The sequence below is a fragment of the Cryptotermes secundus genome, unplaced genomic scaffold, assembly GCF_002891405.2.
Source record: "Cryptotermes secundus unplaced genomic scaffold, Csec_1.0 scaffold3, whole genome shotgun sequence".
Taxonomy (NCBI): domain Eukaryota; kingdom Metazoa; phylum Arthropoda; class Insecta; order Blattodea; family Kalotermitidae; genus Cryptotermes; species Cryptotermes secundus.
Window position 1 is genome coordinate 777969 of NW_019724584.1, and position 20742 is coordinate 798710.

Sequence of the window (20742 nt, forward strand, 5' to 3'; positions counted from 1 at the left end):
AATGATTTTACCGCAGTATAAGTTTCACATATTAGCACTGTTTTGCTTTGTAGCTTCAAGTTGAATCCATTAAGAAATCCCATGATATCAGCAGCAAAAGCTAATTTCCAAAGTCATTCAGTGTTTGATAATAGTGGTTGAGGGCGTTTTTTCTCATTGAGAAAAATTTCAATCTCTGCTCTGAGTTCAAAAAATCTTAATAAAACTTTACCACTGCTGAGCCATCGAACTGCTGTGTGGTAGGGTAAGTCAGGATATTCGGCTTCCACTTCTGACAGAAAATCATGGAACTGACGATGGTTCAGCCCACGAGAACGAATGAAGTTCACCGTTGACACGACTGGTTCTAAAACACACGACAGATTAAGATATTTGCCACAAAGTACATGCTGGTGAATGATACAATGAATAACCATAGGCCTTGTACACCTTGCATTTTCACAAGCTGTGTAAATGCTTCCAACTAAGCCTTTACCTGTTCCAGACATATTTTTACCACCATCAGTTGTCACACATTTTAGCTGATTCCACTTCAGAAGCTAATTCTTCAGTGACTTCAAAGTCAGCATTGACTCCTCGAATAAACAGCAGCAATTGAGCAGTATCTGTAATGTGTGTTGACTCATCAAGAGCTAAGGAAAACCACTCAAAATAATTTGCCTTGTTAATTAATTGGTTAGTGATGTTGCTACCAATGTCCTCAACTCTTCGGGCAACTGTTCTCGTGGAAAGGCTGATATTATTAAATAAATCCATTTTCTCTGGACACATTTCTTCAACTGCTACAATCAAACATGATTTAATTAACTGACCATCAGTAAAGGGTTTTCCTTCCTTGGCTAACAAATGAGCTACTCGTAGACTTACTTTACTTGCAGCCTTATTTTCATTTTTCATTTTCGTGAAGAAACTGCTTTGTAATGAAATACTCCGTTTCAAAGTTTCTAATTTTTGTGATCGTTCCTTCCCTGTGAGTTGGGAATACTGTGCCGAATGCTTAGTCTGGTAATGCCGACGTATATTGTACTCTTTTAGTACAGCTATAGTATCACTGCACAATAAACACAATGCTTTGCCATCTAATTCAGTAACAAAATAATTCTCACTCCACTCTGCCTTAAAAGCACGACATTCCAAGTCCACTATTCTCTTCTTTTGTGGTTTCGACAGCGACACGATGGATATCCACTGGTATTAAAATGACACAGAACAGTTATACACGTGGCATTCGTAACACTGCGTGTCATCACAGCTGGGGCCACGAAGGAACGTGTGAATGGGAAGCTATAGGAGCACCACACATGACAATTCTCGCAACTCCTCAACTCAAGGTCAGCCGTTGGAGTGCGTAATCATCCATAGACAATATGTTCGAAAAAACGTATGTTTCTTCCTATAAATGAAGCTTCATAGACGCAGAAATATTAAACTCATATTATAATAAGTATCTTGTTTCATGAAATATCCCACTTTGACATTTTTAAGAGTTTGAAAATGTAAAATCTATTCTTAGTGCACGGGCCGCAGAAAAAGCGGCAGCGGGCTGGAGTTGGCTCGCGGGCCATAATTTGCCGACCCTTGCTTTAGAATATGCCATTAGGGAGGTCCAAGAATGTATATCAGGTTGTGTGTTAATTTAAAGGGTGAAAACAAATGCCTTGAAAAGCATAATTTCTAGTAGATGCTGCTAAGAGTAGTTTCTCAAGGAAACAGAGAAAAGCCAACAAATTTACCCAGTTTTACATTTACAACATCCCATTTGAAATCATGGAAAAACTATTGCTGTTCCACCTCATGTTCAAAGTTTGTCTTAACTGAAGTAGGCATATGTTTGCATGTGGAAGTTTTTGAAATTCATATGACTGGGCCAACCAACACTTTTGCTTGCTGTTATGCTTGGGTAGCTGCAGCCATTTGTTTTGCTATGAAATTGGTTGTTGATATCTGTATGCCGCTAGGCATTGTATATGAACATGGCAATTCATTATTTTTTTGTGTGAAATATGCGTAATAAAGCAAAATGGAAAGCATTTATGACAAATGGTAACATTAGTATTTTAGCACAGTTTGATGGACATGTTTCAATACATGCATGTGGTATGTAGGTTAGTGTATTTTCTTTTACATTGTTATTGTGATCAGGCATGGTAAAGTTATCCTGGGTGCTTAATTAATTAACACTGTGACATGAGAGCATGTGGGAAAGTGGAGGTATAGCTTCATCATCGGCATTGGATGAAGGTGTGGTCAGCTCTGTGTCCAGCTTTCCCTGTGGGGAAAGAGGCCATAGTACCCATCGTATAGAAAGCTGGGTGAGCTCTGGAGCCAGCTTCAGCACTGTGGAGAAGAGAAAATCTCTCAATTCTGCCAGCAATCAGACCGTAGTTTTTCAGTCATCCAGCATGTAGCATAGTTTCTATATTAACTGAGCTCTCTGGCTCCGTTGGGTTCAAGCATATGTACATATTTTAAATAACTTGCTATTGTTGTTTCTAGGTATGCATGTTTTAAATAACTTGCCCAAGTTATGGTATGAGGTAGCTCACATTTTTCTTTAAGTTACATCATTTTAATTTCCCAGAGTTTGCAGTTTCCTTGATATTTTGCTTATTTTAGGTAGTCCCTTCGAAAGTAAAATTGAGGTTCCTTTGTAATCCATATGCTTCATTTCTATAATTAATGGAAAACTAACCCATTGCCTGAAATGAAGTATTTTTCTTTGCATATGAGCAGCAGCAGTTTTGTTTTTGTTCTGTGATGCCTCCATTTTAGAACAAATCCAAAACATGATGAACCCATTCCTGACTTACTAGTGAAGATAAGGCCCTTCAACAATCCTGTTCAACAATTGCAATGCAATGCCCTGTAGCACACCACCATGAAAGTGCTGTTCTCAACATAACATGGCTGAACGCTTGCCTAGCTCCAAGGTTCTGAAATGTATGGATTTTAGACATTTCCATTCTTTGGATGGAATGTGTGATGGTCAGTGTGTCTTGAAGGTGTACCTAATAATCAGGAAGAGAGGCAACAAACTAGACCCTCTTAAGTCCCTGTCATGCGCAGCACCATCTACATATGGTGTGAAAGGGCCTGAACATTTCCATTCTAATGCAGTGCTTTAGATGCCAGAATCTTGAGCATACAAAACAACAATGTGTGACATTTGCTCTGAGAGTGGACATGATGAAGCACTGTGTTTCTGGTGCTTCACTGCATTGACTCACCAGATTGCATGCAGCTACTGACACCTATCCAGGAATTTGGGGTGAAGGACACTTTTCCTTTCTGGCCACCCAGAAGAAGTTCCTGGAAAGCAAGGTAGAACTGGGAGCAAATCATGTGCATCAATTTTAGGCCAATATTTATGTGTTAGTGCTGTGACATGAACATTAGTTCTCACAAAGGCAAAAATGTGTACTCATACAAATGACCTGTCCATTCCTGCTGGGCCTAGTGTTAGAACATGTCCTCATGGATCAGCAGGACATAAATGCATATACAATACCTCTCTTAACAAAACAGGTTTCTGTTCCCAGTCTTGATTAGGTACTCAGAAAATGCATCCCCATCTGACACATTGGCACACCGCATTTGCAGTCTAACAGCCCTGACAATCCTGAGTAGAGTGGACATGGAGAGATAGTCTTAATTTTTTCCATTGAAATGCTGTATCTTTTGTTTCTGTACATTTTTTCTTTTGAACGTACATTATGGACCTCATAGAAGGGAATCTTAATTATGTGTGGTTCTGTAACCTACAGGCTCTAATCCAACATCGTGAGCCAGCTGTTATTTGCGGGAAACTCAGCTTTGTCGCCCCCACATGTTAAGCCTCCATAGTTATTGAGCATACTGCTCTGTCTTGATGGTGATAGGGCCAGTGGAGGATTGTCTGTTTTGGTTAAGAACTGTATCCATTCTGTTGCATGTGACACTCTCCAATCTCAACTCCAGATATCATGTAAGTTTGTCATTTAGTCTGTTCCTTGTGTATTTTCCACCAGCATTGACATCAGGCAGTCTGACTGATATCCCAGTTAACCTGGCCCCCCTCCATTTTAATTTTATTGACAGTTTGTATGCAAAAAAAAAAGAATGTTCTCTTGGGATTGGTTTTTATGGGCAGGCAAAAAAATAGTTTTAAACACCGGTGTACCTCAGCCAGATGTCTGGAACCTCATCAACACTGGACCATATTTTTTATAGTCCAGGCATAGGAGTCCATTTGAATGGCCCATTCTTTATGATTTATGCGGTGCCCGCTACCCTGTAAATCTTTCTTCACTTCAGTATACCATTTCCGCCATATTGCATCATCAACAGAACTGAAAAATTGGACATGCTGACTGCAGGTTTCTCTCACTTAGTGATGTTTGATGCCAGGGAATTTCCGTCTGTTACTTCCATTGTGGAGTATTTCATAAGCACTGTGCTCTGAACACTTTAACATTTAATCCCCCAGACCTTGTTGCATACATTTCCCTTTGTGAGCAGGTAAATGTCACAGTGTCATACATACTTGGATGCAAGCTCTCATGATACTTCAACTTTCATCCCATGATGGAAAGGTTAATTTCCTTTAAATGCCTCTGTGCAAAGACTTAGTGTGTCATACATGAAATTAAGCATGTGGCATTACCTCTTTGCCATTGTGGTGGAATGCTTACATATTTCATCTTCAAGGCTGCTACACAACAAACTTAGAGTGTACAGGGATTGCCAGTTCTGTTTAAATGGCTGATTTTTGTGTTTTTCTATTCAAGTCTGGCTTTATTCAATGTTGTTATTTTAGGACCTCATTTGGAATTTATCATCAGTCATGTCAGTGTGGTTTATAGTCTGATAGATTTAGGATTTCAGGCTACTTTTATTCTGGATTTCATAATTGAACTTTCCCCTAGGATTCTGAGACAAGTTAGCCATTGATATTGATGAGCCTTAAACATCCGTACGGAAGTATTTATTGCAGTAAACTCAAATATGTGAAGTACGAGGGGGGACCCAAAAATAACCGGAATTTATTTTTGTTATTTTTTATTTTTGCATTTTTATTGAACTGTATATTAGTCCCCTTCAAAGTATTGTCCATGTGCATTAATGCACTTGTCCCAACGCTTTTGCCACTGTTCAAAACAGTGCTGGAATTCTTGAGGCTGGATACTGTTCAAAGCCTTTAGCGTGTTTTCTTTGACTTCATCCACATCACGGAATCACTTTCCTTTCAGACTTCTCTTCATCCGTGGAAACAAAAAAAAAGTCTGACGGAGCCAGGTCAGGTGAGTAAGGTGGATGAGGCACAATCACCATGTTGTTGCTTGTCAAAAACTGTCAGACCGTCAAAGCTGTGTGGGCTGGAGCATTGTCATGGTGAAGCAACCAATTCGCTGGACCATGCTCCATGAGTTGTTCGTTTCCTCAGAAAGTTGGTCAATGGTCTTTCAACGATCTTCGTCAACTGCACGTTTGATTTTGGCAATGTTTTCGTCATTTCTTCCTGTCGAAGGACGCCTGGGGCGTGGCATGTCTTCTGTTGACATGTTGCCAGATTTGAAATGGGAAAACCACTCGTAGACCTGTGATTTCCCCAAAGCATCATCATTAAAGGCTTGCCGAAGCATCCCAACAGTCTCGGCTGCAGTTTTCTCTAACAGAAAGCAAAATTTCACGCACACTCTTTGTTCCTTCTGGTCAGCCATCTCACTAATCGCCAAAGGGTTGAAACAGGAACGCACACAACAGAGCACCACAGACAAACCACTTAACTCAGACTGACGCCAGCTCACTAACAGTCGCGGGAGACCCCCAGCTAACACCACCTAGCAGCACAACTCGTAACTACAAAGCATGCGCGCGCAACAGGTCGGTTCCAGTTATTTTTGGGTCCCCCTTCGTATTTACTCAGATAAGCTCAGAAATGTATGTATGCCCTCATGTAAAATTATATTTTTAATTAAATATATATTTATACACATTTAGGCCCATAAATTCAGCTGAGAGGCAGCTTTATTTAATTGTTACTGAGAATAAAATTGCTTTGGTAGTTATTGCTTGCATTTGAAGAACCATTGTTGATTGTTCAGTGATCTGGTATGTGAACAGAAAACAAATGTTGGCAGTTGAATATACAAATTAAGACATGTGTAGCATAACAGTTCTTGTCTAGTAATCACCAAAACTGTGAGATGTATGGAAGAAGTATATTAGCATAAAATGTGTCTCGTTTTTCTCAGCAGCTTTTGTCTGGCACATTTCTCACTCCACTAGATTTTAATGAGTTGTGCTTGAGTTGCATGCAGAAACACATATATGTCTTTATGTAAAGCATCAGTTTGTTTAATTCTAACCAAAAGTAGTGTATTAAATTTTAGTAAAACTCCCCACTATCAAATTGCATGAAAATCCATTCAGCGGTTGTTAAGTTTTTTATGTGTAATATTGGATTGATGGGTGGGTGATTGGAGCAGTTTAAGTAGGCATTCCACAGGGTTGTGAATATGCCCAAAAAGACATATGCTTCTGTGGAAACTTATGTACATAGTTAAAGCTGCAGCAAGTTTATTAAACAGAATTTCATTTTTGAAAGACTATTTGCCGCCCAAAACATTGGGCACCGGCTCGCTTGATAACCCGTTTCTGAACTTTCTTTCCCTGCAAATGGTGACTGAGATATGTTACAAAACAATATGCATTGGCTTGCATGCCCAAATATTGCTAATACCCTCCATCATGAAACTGGCATGCAATTTGCAGTGATTCCAGTGGCTCTGAAAAGTGACTGTAGCCCACCAACAAGTGACAGTCCTTTATTGATTAACATTATTAGCAAAAACTAAGTTCAGCATCCAAATATCAGAGCTGATTTTTTACACAGTCCTTAGTTCCAGTTATCTCCCATCAAAGTCTTTCCAAATACAAAGATTTCTGTATAGGTTTTGTGACATGGGATATATTATGATGAAGGGTCATTGGCTGTACACAAAACCCATAGACCCATTCCTACTTGGCGCTCTGTGACTATGTGTTCCTTAAATTTAAATCTGTTCTCCATATTTGAAAGTTGTCTGCTTCATCCATAATGTAATGATTGTCAGTTTAATTTTAAAATTGCTATCAAAGAATCATCTGCACAAACTTTTCGTAATAAAACTGTCTGCTCATGTTCTAACAGGATATCTGCTGTAAAATTAAGGGCACAACATATGTCAACCAAAAACAAATATGTCTGCAACATGTTAATCTGGCTGCTTTTGACATGGTAGTGAAGGTTATTAAAGATGTATTCCTTCTGTTTTCTAATAGAAGAATGGAATAGGTTCAGGTACAAGCACCAGAGATTGAAGTTAATTTGTATGTTCTTTAATCAGCATGAATAAAATGAGTAAATAATGGGATGTAAGTAGTGTCTGTCTGTCTGTCTGTCTGCCTGCCTGCCTGCCTCCCTGCCTGCCTGCATGTTCATCTCTGGAACTGCTCTTGTCAAGATCTGCAACTTTATGTGTAATGGTTTTCTGTGTAGAAAGAACAGTAATTTATTATTATTTATTGTGGAATGTGTATTGTAATTAGCTTATTGATAACAGATTTATATCTCCAGTAATGAACTGCAAGGTAATTGAGGTGAAATTACAAGGAACATATTCAGGCAGTATGTGCTGTCCAAATTTGAACCCACCTTTGCAATTTTATTATATTTCAGTATCTCAAAATCAGTTGATTCTCCCACCCATTAAGCTGTTTTTAAAGTAATGTGATTGAATGTGAGATCCAGCTGTGGCATATGATACTCTTCCAACAATTTTTATCTCAAACCTGTTACAGTTGTTTTATAGGATGTTTTGTATGAACTGTATAACGACTTCTCTATAGTTTTTATTCAGTTGATGGAGCAAATTTTTGACATTTAGGTAACAGATAATATGAATGTTGGAAAAGTGCTGAATATCTGTCCTCCTTTGCACTCACATTTTGGGAAAGTTTCAGGAAATCCACTGCAGATGGGCTTCAGTAGATGAAGCTACTGTGTAATGAATGTGAGACAGGATAGGTCACTCAGTAGAGCTGGTTGTAGGCTGGCCATCTTGATATTGAATTCTCAGCACAAGTAGGGGTTTGTCTCTGCTGTGTGCTGTCCATCTGTGGGACTCAGCCAGCTTTCTATGCACCAAGTGCTATGGACTTCTTTCCCTGGAAGTAACCAGAGCATGAACAGTTATATGGCTATGTAATCTTCCATCTCTTTCTGAGATTAAGAATGTGTGGAGCTTTGCCGTCATTCCACGTATGCTTTCATGATATGGTGATTAGACACAGAACAGACTAATCTTGTTTATATGGGTGTGGGCTTTAAAGTAGCTGCAAATATAATTTTATAGAAAGTTTAATGAAGTTTGTTCATAATTAATTGCAGATGCAGAATTATCTGACTGCATTGCGCCTCACCTGAAACTCCACTGTGCCTCACCAGTGAGGCGCACCCTTCAGTTTGAGAATCACTGCTCTAGGGACTTTCTAAGTCATTTTCCTCAACACAAACCATACTGTGTAGCTCCATCTTTAACCCATTTGCGCCCAGCCACTTTCACTCCGAACTGGCCCTGGAATCCATCTTATGAAGGTACGCTGTACACATTTGTACTAAAACTTCAAAAATATATTGTGTGTTTCATTATAATAGTTATGGTTCTTACCTCGCTGAGAAGCCATTCTGAAGACAGGTCTTGCCAGCTTCCAGAGAGACAAATAAGACTTGCATTGCAAAACATTTTTCAAAATATGTTTTCCAAATCTTAAATGTAAAACAGTCATCATTCTTACACTAGATAATGTCTTCTTTGAAAGACAATAATGCATGTTGGCATACAAGTTACCATGGCCAAAATGGGTGCGAATGGGTTAAACTGAGGCTTCTCTCCGAGATTGGAGGGAGGGTCGGGAATTTACATGTGAATGTCACTTTGGAGAAATAACATGAATTCATACATGGATGTTAAATATGAATGTGAGAACTGTTGGAAATTGTGTATACTTTATTTGAATTTTAAGTTTGAAGAAAGCAAAGTGGTCTTATCTGCCTAAATGGATTTTTGTGGTATTTTATATTGCTCACTTAGATTAAACTGTAGGATGAAATTTAGTATATGTTCATTTTGAATACTCTAGACTATACATAGAGCCCAAAATTTAAATTTTTATTGTATTTTATTTCAGTGGCACATAAGCAGTCCAGCTGGCTGAATGTTGCTGTGCCCCCCCTCACCCATGATAATACTATTACCCCCAAGTTAAAATAGCCATTCAGCCTTATATTAGTAGGAGAATTAAATTTTATGTTCATGGATGATAAACTCTTATCTATAAGTTAAAGTGAAGCCTCCAACCCCATAGTATCAGGAGATTAAAACCCTCTGATATACATTAAAATGTGTATGCTCCCTTTACACATTTTCATGTAATTTGTATTGAAGTAGCTTAATGAAAGTCTAGGATATGGTCTAGAGGTAGGCTTTTGTGAACATGATAATAAATCTTTGGGTTGCATAAAAGTGTGGAATTTTCATTTCTTGTCTGAGTGGGCAGTGACAGGCTGCTTATGAAGGACTTTGTTGCATGGAGTTTAGATCAGATTTGGTGAATATTGTAGCATGTACAGCCATTGTTATGCAATAGGCGAATAAGCAACAGTGTTAGGCAACCCATTTCTAAGGAACAGATTGTAAACACATTCCTATGGCAGCAGATAGGCACACAACAATAGAAGAACCCATTTCTAAGCAGTGGATCAGTAAACACAACAGTGGATTTGTTGGAAATGGTGTTTTCTGTTTGGACCATGCAAAATGTTTATAATGAAGAGTTTTGTTGAGAGGAGTTGAGTTCTGGAGTTGGCAGTTGCAGCAGAGAATTCAGAGAGTTGGCAGTAGAAGGTGATTTTGAGAATAGAAAGAATTAGGCTGTGCAAAGAAGACTTCATGTATTATTTGAAATGAGTCTTATTATAGTCTGTCTTCTTTTGTACTCATAACAGTAGGGAAATTTGCCCAATGAAGTAGAAGTAATTTTCTTTATGCCTTGCTAGCAGTTGAGATGTGACAATAAATTTTGTTTTCATCACTTTATCTTTAGTGTTGCACATATTTCTTGAATTGCAATAAAACACCTCTTATATAGTTTGTGTTGGCTGTCACACAGTCACATTTCGTGGTCTCATTTCTGTAACTCATATGATAAACGCCTTATGCAGAACTTTTAAGAAGAATAGGAGAATAGTGTGTGTTTTTAAGGATCTCATATTTTCTCCTCTTCATAAACTTCACCTTCAGCCATGTATTGTTTAGTCTCATTACTGACATATAACAGTTTAAATTTTACATATGAAGTTATTTTGTATTATGTTCCCTGTTTCTTCCTTTTTATCTCTTGCTAGGCGACTATAACAGGTCTGTTTATACTAAGAAAATAATTATTCCAAGCAATATTCTGTTGTTTAATCAAAACCTGAGGAGGAAATTAAGAGGAGATTCAACTTGGGTAATGCTTGCTACCAATCAGTCCAGAACCTTTTGTCTTCTCATCTGCTGTCCAAAAACATAAAAATTAGAATATACAAAACTATAATTTTGCCTGTGGTTCTGTATGGGCGTGGAACTTGGTCTCTGACATTAAGGGAGGAACATAGGCTGAGGGTGTTTGAGAACAGGGTGTTGAGAATATTTGGACTGAAGAGAGATGAAGTGACATGAGGTTGGAGAAAACTGCATAATGAGGAGCTTCATAACTTGTACTCTTCTCCAAGTAGAATTAGAATGATGAAGTGAAGGAGGATGAGATGGGCAGGGCGTGTAGCAGGAATGGGGGAGAAAATGAATGTATATAGGATATTGGCAGGAAAGCCAGAAGGAAAGAGAGCACTAGGAAGACGAAGGCGTAGGTGGGTGGACAATATGAAAATGGATCTTAGAGAGGTAGGATGGGATGGTATGGATTGGATAGATCTGACTCAGGATAGGGACCAGTGGAGAGCTCTTGTGAACACGTTAATGAACCTTTGGGTTCCATAAAATGCTGGGAAATTCTTGAGTAGCTGCAGATTTGTTGGCTCCTCAAGAAGGGGTCAGGTCCATAAGTAAGCAAGTATTCTGTTGTTTTAATGCATCAAGTGATGACCATGTTGCACTGCATAGAACATGGGTTAACAGGGAAATATTTATAATGTGATATGGATGCACAATGCAGTCTTCAGTGAGGCATCATGGTTTCTGGCTAAAACACCTCATATTACATGTTTCTGTATGAACTGTATTACATGTTTTGGCCACACAGGGGCCATTATCAAGTGTATGATCCACATAAATTGTTAACATTGTGTTTCGTATGTCTTAGCAGGTGGAAGCTGTAACAGAAGATCTTTTTTTACTTAAACCACTGATTTTAAAATTTTGTTTTGTTACGTGCGTTTAGATTATCTGTGTTATGGTCTGTGTGGCACATAAAATGCATGCCCTTACCAAAGCAGAACATAAGAGGAGTGCCATGGCATATGTTATTAGATTTTTATATCATTTTAATAGGTCAGATAAAATTTCAACCACATAATTGGTTGAAGCTTTCTTTTATGCCCATATACTAAACACGGTATAACAATTCATATGGATCGTATATCTGATGATACATACATACATATTTATTTCGTTCCAGAGATCTACAATTGGCAGTGCTGCCTTGAGATATAGAACATGTCAATAAAAAGTACATTTAAAATGATAAATTGTTAAAAATTAAATATCCAAGACATTTAGAAAGGCCACATATAATTGTAGTACATTAACAGTTGTAGAACACAAACAAGTAACACATCAAACCAAATCACAGACACGACACCGAAACAAACAACGTCAAAAATCAGGTGCCATTCACAACAATTATAAACAAAACCAGACATAATATTATATTCTAGATGTGACAAATAATAGGCGCAATCTTTATCTATAGGAAGCACAATCATTCCTTGATTTCCATTCATAATACTCATGTAAGGAATAAAAAGAGCCCACCTGCAAAAATTTTTTTAGGGACTATTTTAATTTCTTAATGTCCTCTGACAAGCTTTTAATTCTACATGGCAAGTTGTTAAATATCCTAATCCCACTATAAAACACTCCCTTTTGCACTTTAGTCAGTTTACAGGTTGGATAATGTAAATCTAAACCCCGTCTAGTGTGCATGCCATGAATATCTGAATTTGTTACAAACTTGTCCATATTCTTAACCACAAAAACAGATATTGAGAAAATATATTGTGAATAGAATGGAAGAATGTTTAATGCTTTGAAAATTGGTCGACAAGAGTCCCTGTTACCCGCTCTCATTATTATTCTAACTATTCTTTTTTGAATTATGAAAATTTGGTCACTATTAGTTGAATTACCCCAGAATATTATACCATATGACATGATAGAATGGGCATAGGCATAATAATAATAATGATGGCTCCTGTGTGGCTGAAACTTGTCATTTAGTTTGTAAGAAGATATAGAATAGGAGGTGTTTCAGCCAGAAACCATGAAGTTGCATTGAAGACTATGTTGTGCACATGTGTGCTCCTATCATGTGATAAAGCTAGTGCAGCAGGATGCAGAAATACAAATATAAGATTGACTGAATAAATAATTTCATTATTTCCGTATAGTTAATGCATACTTTCAGTGATGTTTTGTTTTGCTTTTATGTGAAATGGGCGGGGTAGTGAAACTGTTATCATCATGAAGTTACAGGAACCTTTTATGTGGCCAGTGGCAGTGTATAATTCATGTCATAATAAATAAGGACCTTCATTATTTTAGTGCAGTTTGCTTTAAGATGAATAGGTTCTTTTGCTGTCTGTTGTATACAGCAAAATCTTGCACAGTAGGCATCTGTAAACCTTCATAAATTTTACAGAGAACCATTACAGCTCAGTCATTAAGGTGACAGGCTCTTGACTATATGGATATGATTTGATTTCTCGCAGGTACTGTGATTTTTGTATTCACTGCCCTGTCCAGAATGACTCTGGAGTTCATCTTGCCCACTAATAAGTGCATGTGAATGAGCCCAGAACATGAAGTTGAGTGCACACCTGCTTTCAGTGGTGATGTAAATATGTAGGGCTTTAGTACCATGTCTCATATATGTCTTCATGGCATGGTACTTAGGCATGGGGAGACACTCAAATTTTATGAAAAGTAAAGTGTTGTTTCCTATGAAGTGTGACATCAGTGTGCAGAAAGTGCATGTAGCAAATTGTAGTAGTTGGGTCCATGAATGCTTGTAGGAAACAGACTGGCTGGAGACTTTGTCAAGTTAAGATGCTGTACACATTTTCCACTGAGGAATACGCCAATATGGTGTTTGTTTTGGGTGTATGTGATGGAAATGCAAGAGCCGCTGCTGCCGAATATCACCGGCATTATCCTAATCGCAGGATTCCGAATCCTAAATCCATTAGCAGTACATTCAACACATTAAGACGAACTGGTTCTCTCGCCAGCATTCGTATACAATACGAACAAAATCCTCAACATGAATTGTGCGAAGAAGAAAATATTCTCGATGCTGTAGAGTGCAGTCCATGTGCCAGTACAAGACGTCTAGCTCGGCAGTTTGGTGTTTCTCAGTCCATGGCGTGGAGGACTCTTCATGAGAACGGGCTGCATCCTTATCATTTACAGCAAGTACGTGTACAACACCTACAACCAGGAGACTGCTCTTCGTCTGATGTTCTGCAATGAGGCACAGTTTACACAGGACGGGGTCAGCAGCAGTCACAACTTACATGTTTGGGCAGACAGTAATCCCTGTGCCACAATAGAATCGAATTTTCAACACCGATTCAGTGTCAATGTCTGGTGTGGTGTTATGTATGATCAGCTAATTGGGCCGTTCATTTTTCATGGCCGCTTAACTGGGGAGATTTACCCCCACTTCTTAGAAGAAGAATTACCACAGTTACTTGAAGATATTCCTCTGGCAACAAGACACCGGATGTACTTTCAGCATGATGGGGCGCCTCCTCACTTCTCCCACGCAGTAGCAGCTCACTTGGATCAGCATTTCCCAGTGGTGGATTGGTCACGGAGGCTGTAACACCTGGCCTCCCAGGTCACCAGATATAACGCTGTTAGATTATTGCATTTGGGGCTGGATGAAGGACATTGTGTACCAGGTAAAGGTACAAACACGTGAAGCGTTGCTTGAACATATTCTGGACGTGGCGATGACAATAAGGAACAAACGTGTGGAACTGCGAAATGCTAGGAGCACAGTTCATATGCATGTGATGTGTTGTGTTGACGTGCAGGGAGACATTTTTGAAAATCTTATGTAAATCCAGTCATCTTCTAAAGCACTACAGATTAAAGGAAACAGATTGATAGAAGGGTGTGATCTGCAACCATTGGTATGTTTACAGAATGGGATGCTGAAAATAATGTAATTTTGTAACATAAAATCAATGAAAAATGTTGCACAATGAAAAATTAAGAAATTGAAAAAAAAATGGTTTTAGATGCTTCTTTCCTAAAACATTAACAATTTAAGAAGTCTTTGTATTGTATTTCTAATTTGTTTTGACTGAAATTCAAAGGAAAAAAAAGATTTGTCAGTTTTCAAATTAGTGTATCTCTTTAACCTTTAAGTGCCGAAGTGCCCCGTTTATGCCAGTCATGAGTAAGGTCGTCATGGCCAAAGTACCCCGTTTTGGCCAGTCAGGCATTTAAACTCCACTAGTGGAAGCGCGCACACGCAGCTAGTAGAAGAGCATGTACAGTCCTAAATATTTATTTTTAAATGTAGCAATTACCAGACAGACTTGAGTAAAACCCTAATAGAGGAATTAAAATAATACCTAACTGAACAACAGGAAATAAAAATATACGTATGAGTTATGCCAAAACTTATCCACGATCCAGTAATTTTATTGCGGATTCTGCAGATAGGTATGTTAAAAATATATTGTAAAATTTGATGTACATACCTTTTTTGGTTGTTTCTGGCTTGATGTATATATAGTTTCAAATAAAACTACAGTATTCAATTTCACTACGAACGCACACGAAACAGATCACGCTCTGTATCTCAGCCACGATGCAGCTGTCTGTTCACTCAAATAGAAGGGGCAATAAGCTTTTGCAGCTCTAACGGAAGGTCTTAGCACTGAAGAAGGGACCACTCTAGCTTTCTCTTGAATAGCCATGCTTTCATTCTTCTGACCTTTAGTCAAAAGATTCGAAAATCGGAAGGGTGTAAGCAGTGCTAGCAGAAGACCAAATGATTTTATTGCTTCCATCTGTTTTATGACACCAGGGACTGCTAAAATTTGTCAAGTGTTACAAACAGAAATGAATTTATAATGCAGAACAACTCTGTGAAGAACTGGGAAACCATTTTTGCAGTACGCATCAAAATTAAAACACAAAAACTTGAAAATAGTGTATAACACTTTGTATTAAAAATTTCAAATCTTCCATTATAATATGCAACACTGTGTTCTTTCCTGATATAAACAAAGTTAATTCCATCCATTTATCATAAAAATTGAGCTAGATACAGCATTTTTAAACACAACGCTTAAAGTTGATTAAGCGCCTAACAGGAACGGACATTTAAACGCAGAGTAGCGAGCATTTAAACGCGCACCAGCAGCGGGCATTTAAATAAACTCTGGCCAGCTCAAGCTTACCATTATTTCGAAGTCCGGCGTTTAAAGGTTAATTATGAGTTGGATACCATTAGTATTTTAAATTTTTTTGTTCCAAATTACCTCAGGAATGCCCTCTCTAAGTGGGGTTAAAACTTCGTGAATCACCGTGTATTTGCACCAATTTTTAAAGTACTTTTTTTTTTCATTAAGTTACTTGAAACTGGCTATGGGTGCACCAGGTATCCATGTCAGAGGCCAGTTACATAGAAATAGTGTTTACTAAGAGTCTTCATAAGGGTAGCATAAATGTTATCCCATTACATTATGTAAAGTAGACCATTGTCACTAAATTTTAATTTTGCCTTATCCATTAGCTGATGTGGCAGGATGGAGTGAGTCTATCGTGTTGACTCATCAGTGCTTAAAAGCTGGTCTTCCATTGGATGTAATTCATGTATATAAATACATGTCAAGAGATTGCACAGCCATGCAGTTTTGCTTTCCAGAACTGAGCACAGAGGGGGTCTCTTATACATGGCATTCAGATTTTATGAAACAGTTTGGCATTTCTTGTATAGCATTTAACAGTGGTCTCAGAATTTTGCTGCTGCTGAACCCTTCTAGTATTGAAATGTATTCATGGAGTCCTTGAAACAAAAACTTGCATTTCTAAGTAAGTTTTTTAATTTTCCATCCTGTATGCATGAAATTAACAGGCACGAGGATCCGTTGTGCTGACCACGTGACACCCTCTATTTACTAAAGTTTGCACTAATTTCACTGACAAGCAGCAGTCGCTCAGTCAGTATAGTTCGCTTGAGGGCTAAGACCATGGAGAGTATGCATGAAATTAAATTAAATTCACCTCGTACTTTCGAAGGCATTTCACATTGTGCTTAAAACCTAATGCAGTGGATGGATCCACTTGCTGGCTGCTACTACCTTGAGTCAGGTACAGCTCTGGATCCACCCACTTCATTAGGTTAAGTACAACATGATGTGTCCTCTAAAGTATAGGGTGAATTTAATTTAATTTCATGCATACAGGGTGATAAATTAAAAAACTTACTTAGAAATGCAAGTTTTTGTTTCAAGGACTCATGAATACATTTCATTACTAGAAGGGTTCAGCAGCAGCAAAATTCTGAGACCACTGTTACAGGCTATACAAGAATTGTCAAATTGTTTCATAAAATTTGAATGTCATGTATAAGAGAGACCCTCTGTGTTCAGAATAAAAATAAGACAGTTCTGGAAATCAATACTCTGCATGGTTTACTGAACTTATTGGTCTCTTAAATATTAACGTTATATCTGAAGGGACATCTTTCAGATGCAGGTTCATTCAGAAGATCAATCAGTGTCTGAAAACTGTGACATTTTTTTCATTGCATGTCCTCCAAAATGCTCTTGTGCTTATGAAGGACTTGCTTTCTAGACATGCAGAGATAATTCTGGTAGTTGTACTTGGAATGATGAATTTGATGGCTATACCAGCTTGTGGAGCAGGTCACACGGACGTAATGAAAGTGAAAGGGATGGTCAGTACCGAATGATAAAACTGAGCACAGTGTGAATACATGAACCTTAGCTCTGTATCTGATAACCATTAAACCTTTTTGTACAGCAGAAACATTGTACAGTTGCTATCCATTTTGCCACATAGCACGCTGAAAAGTACTGAAAATTTACAATCTTCACAGCCCCTTCTAATACCATTTTCAGTGTATTTGGAGTCTTTTTTTTACACCAAGAACTTGACAGTGAATGATGCAGTGGCTGCTAGTTCATTCTGGTGTAGTGGCTGTAATATGTGCAAAAAAAAAATTTCTAAGTATCAGCATATTGTTTCTAATTAAGGCCTTTTTCAGCCCTGTACTAATAAATTAAGATTGAAAATACTCCTCCTGTAGTATGAATGGGCAGAGGTTTGCACAGTATTTGCTCTTCAAAGTTGATGTGTTGCATATGCCTCTCACAGATTGAAACAAAGGGAAAGACGCGAGATATCAATGGATTCACCACCTAGTATAGCAAAACCTTGACTGTTTTAATCCATTCACATTTGATATTGAACTACTTTCCTCGATTCTTCTTAAAACTAGAATTTGAAAGTGGAGCTTCTTTTAATAACCTTCAAATATCACTAGGCATACAGGAAACAATGACTTATACAAGATATGATGGGATTTTCAGCAGTCATTTGGGCTTCACCAAAGTGATATTAGTTTGGGAATGTTTCAGTTCATCACACTCAGGTTTAAAATATGTGAGAGGTTTGCATTTGCAATCAACATGTTTTGTGTGTAAATGTTACTATAATTTTCAGGAACCATGGCCCTGCTTTCTAATATTTTGTAACATGATACACACTGGGCATCAGATGTGCTGGAATCACTGGCACACATGGCTGTCATCAAGCTTGCTTCTTTAGCAATTTGTCTTCAGTATGTGAAGGACTTGTAACTTCATTGGTTTTATAGCATAGTTGTAAGATGGTTAGTCCATCATCAGATACTACTGTCTCTTGGGACCCTTCTGATTGCTTTGTGGAACCTCAGGTTTCTGCAGAACACAGTTTGAGGAACACTGCACATAGCAGCAGGGCTGGAAGTAGCCATATGTTGATGCTAGTCTGGCATGAAATACATTTAAAACTTTTAGTAACAATTTTTCCACAGGCCACACTATATAAAGAATGTGGAAACTTGAAACTTTTCGTAATTGCTGAGACATGAAGGTTCAGCATCATTAAAACAAAAGCTTCTGGTGACCTCTTACCTTTTCTGGTACAAGGGCCATTAAAACAACATTGAGTTTCTCAGGACTATCTGTTGCACATTATACTGCACAAATAATGTCAGATCTATTTGTTATCAGGACTTTTATACATACTTATTTCCAGCATAAAAATAGTCTTTTATGTGGTATTAAAATTGAAGAGATGGCATGGTCACCCATGATGAACATTCACAATTAAAAACTGCATGAAGGCATGTGTAGTAATTTACACTCATCTGTTAGATGTATGTCTTCCAGTGATGTGCAATGTGGCATCCTTCATCATAAATAGCTGTCTGTTTCACAATACTGGGTGTTCCTAAAAGAATGGTGGTTTCATTGCCGTATATCTCCGTCAGTTTTTGGTGATGAAAAGCAAAATGTGTACGGACTCATAACGCAGCTCTCAAATTTTCATTTTGTATATCGCGCTCTTTCCTAGTTCCATTTCTGACAGTTAGGAGGTATGAAATGTAAGATGGCAACCCAGCAGGAGAAGGCCTAATGCGTGCTGAGATTTGAGGTGTCTAAATCCATTGTTACAGTGTGCCGTGAATTTCGTGTACATTTTCAGAAGGAGGCGCCACATGAAAACAACATTCGCAGATGGTACCGGCAGTTTGTGGACAGTGGATGTCTCTGTAAAGGCAAGAGTTCTGGGCGGCCACGTGTGCCACATGCAGATGTGGAAAGAGTGAGGGAGACGTATCAGAGAAGCCCAAGAAAATCATTACGTAGAGGAAGCAGAGAATTGCAAATGCCAACAACAACGTTGTGGAGGGTGCTGCGTAAGCGGATAATAATGAAACCGTACAAGTTGCAGCTGTTGCAAGCTCTGAAACCACAAGACAAGGTAGCCAGAACTCATTTCGCTGAGGACATTCAAGAGAAGATGGAAGATGATTGTTTCCTGGAATGTCTCGTTTTCAATGGTGAAGCCACTTTTCATCTGAGTGGGATAGTTAACCGACACAATGTACGTATCTGGGGGACACAAAATCCACATGCACAGATTGAGCACGAGCGTGATTCTCTAAAAATTAACGTCTTCTGTGCTGTCTCTCAACAAAAAGTGTATGGGCCTTTTTTCTTCGCTGAAGCAACAGTGACTGGTAACACCTATCAAGACATGCTGGAAAATTGGTTGTTTCCACAACTGGCCAATGATTCCAGTGACTACATTTTCCAACAGGACGGTGCTCCCCCACATTTCCATAGCATTGTGAGAGGTTTGCTTAATCTGGTCCTTCCGCAACGATGGATTGGACATCTGCAGGTGAAGATGCCCCCCTTCTCTGGTGGCCTCCCCGATCCTCGGACATAACTCCATGTGATTTCTTCTTGTGGGGGTATGCGAAGGACATGGTTTATGTACCCCCATTGCCCCAATCGCTCCAGGATCTCTGAAACAGAATCAGTCGTGTGGAGACCATCACACCTGAAATGCTGCAGTGGGTGTGGCAGGAATTCGACTATCGCATTGATGTGTGCCGGGTAACGAAAGGTGCGCACATAGAGGCACTTTGATGGATGTACATAAAATTTGGACAGTTAAGGTTCAGATTGACACATGTTATGATTGTACACGGTAAGAAATACAAAATATATACATATCTAAAACCCCACCATTCTTTTAGGAACACTCTGTATGTGCAAGAGCCTTGAAATGCATAGCAGACTGAAGTTTCTTACAAAAAGCGTGGCATATTTTGAAGAAATCAGTTCACCCTATAAAGTGTATGGACTGAGATATAGATACTTGGAGAATATGTAGATTTGATTCGTTCAGTATTTGATTCTGTAGCTCTTAATTGCAGTATATGATAAGAATTTGCAAACATCTTTCCTGGCTCAAAAACTGTAATTATGCTCTTATGCATGGCTACATAACGAAGACTAAAAGCTATATATAAACAAGGCCTGCTCTTTTTTAATTCAGTGTGCCTTTCTTTCTTGCATGCCATTGGATGATTATGGGGTGAGTATTGACATACAAACTGGCATGCATTCATATAACTCAATTTTACTACTACACATTTAACATAAGCTTAATCCTGAAGATCTGGTGTTGAACTGAAATTTACATCTGGGACAGAGCATTAAGAGGCCTGACAATTGTACTTTTAAGTTAATAGTGACAGAATGTGCTGGTAGCTTGTAGAGGGTGCATGATGTTTATAGAGTTCTCTTTCTGGAATTGTACTGTTGGTAAGTGTGCTCATTGATTTGTTCTGTATACCACTGAGTAATGTAGAAATTTGCCATGGTCACACTAATTAATG

At 38.4% G+C, this 20742-nt stretch overlaps 1 protein-coding gene across 4 annotated transcripts in view; it reads left to right on the plus strand.

The window, feature by feature from the left end:
* The window catches only part of LOC111862245 (sprouty-related, EVH1 domain-containing protein 2), a 73813-nt gene that overhangs the window by 43053 nt on the left and 10018 nt on the right, over nt 1–20742 (plus strand). For 2 of the 4 annotated variants that reach the window (XM_023847456.2, XM_023847455.2), the window contains exon 4: nt 8411–8617. The exons of the other annotated variants lie outside the window; for them this stretch is intronic. In XM_023847456.2, coding sequence (XP_023703224.1) covers nt 8411–8617 — 207 coding nt within the window. The remainder of the gene's footprint in view (nt 1–8410; nt 8618–20742) is intronic. 4 annotated transcript variants of the gene reach the window in all.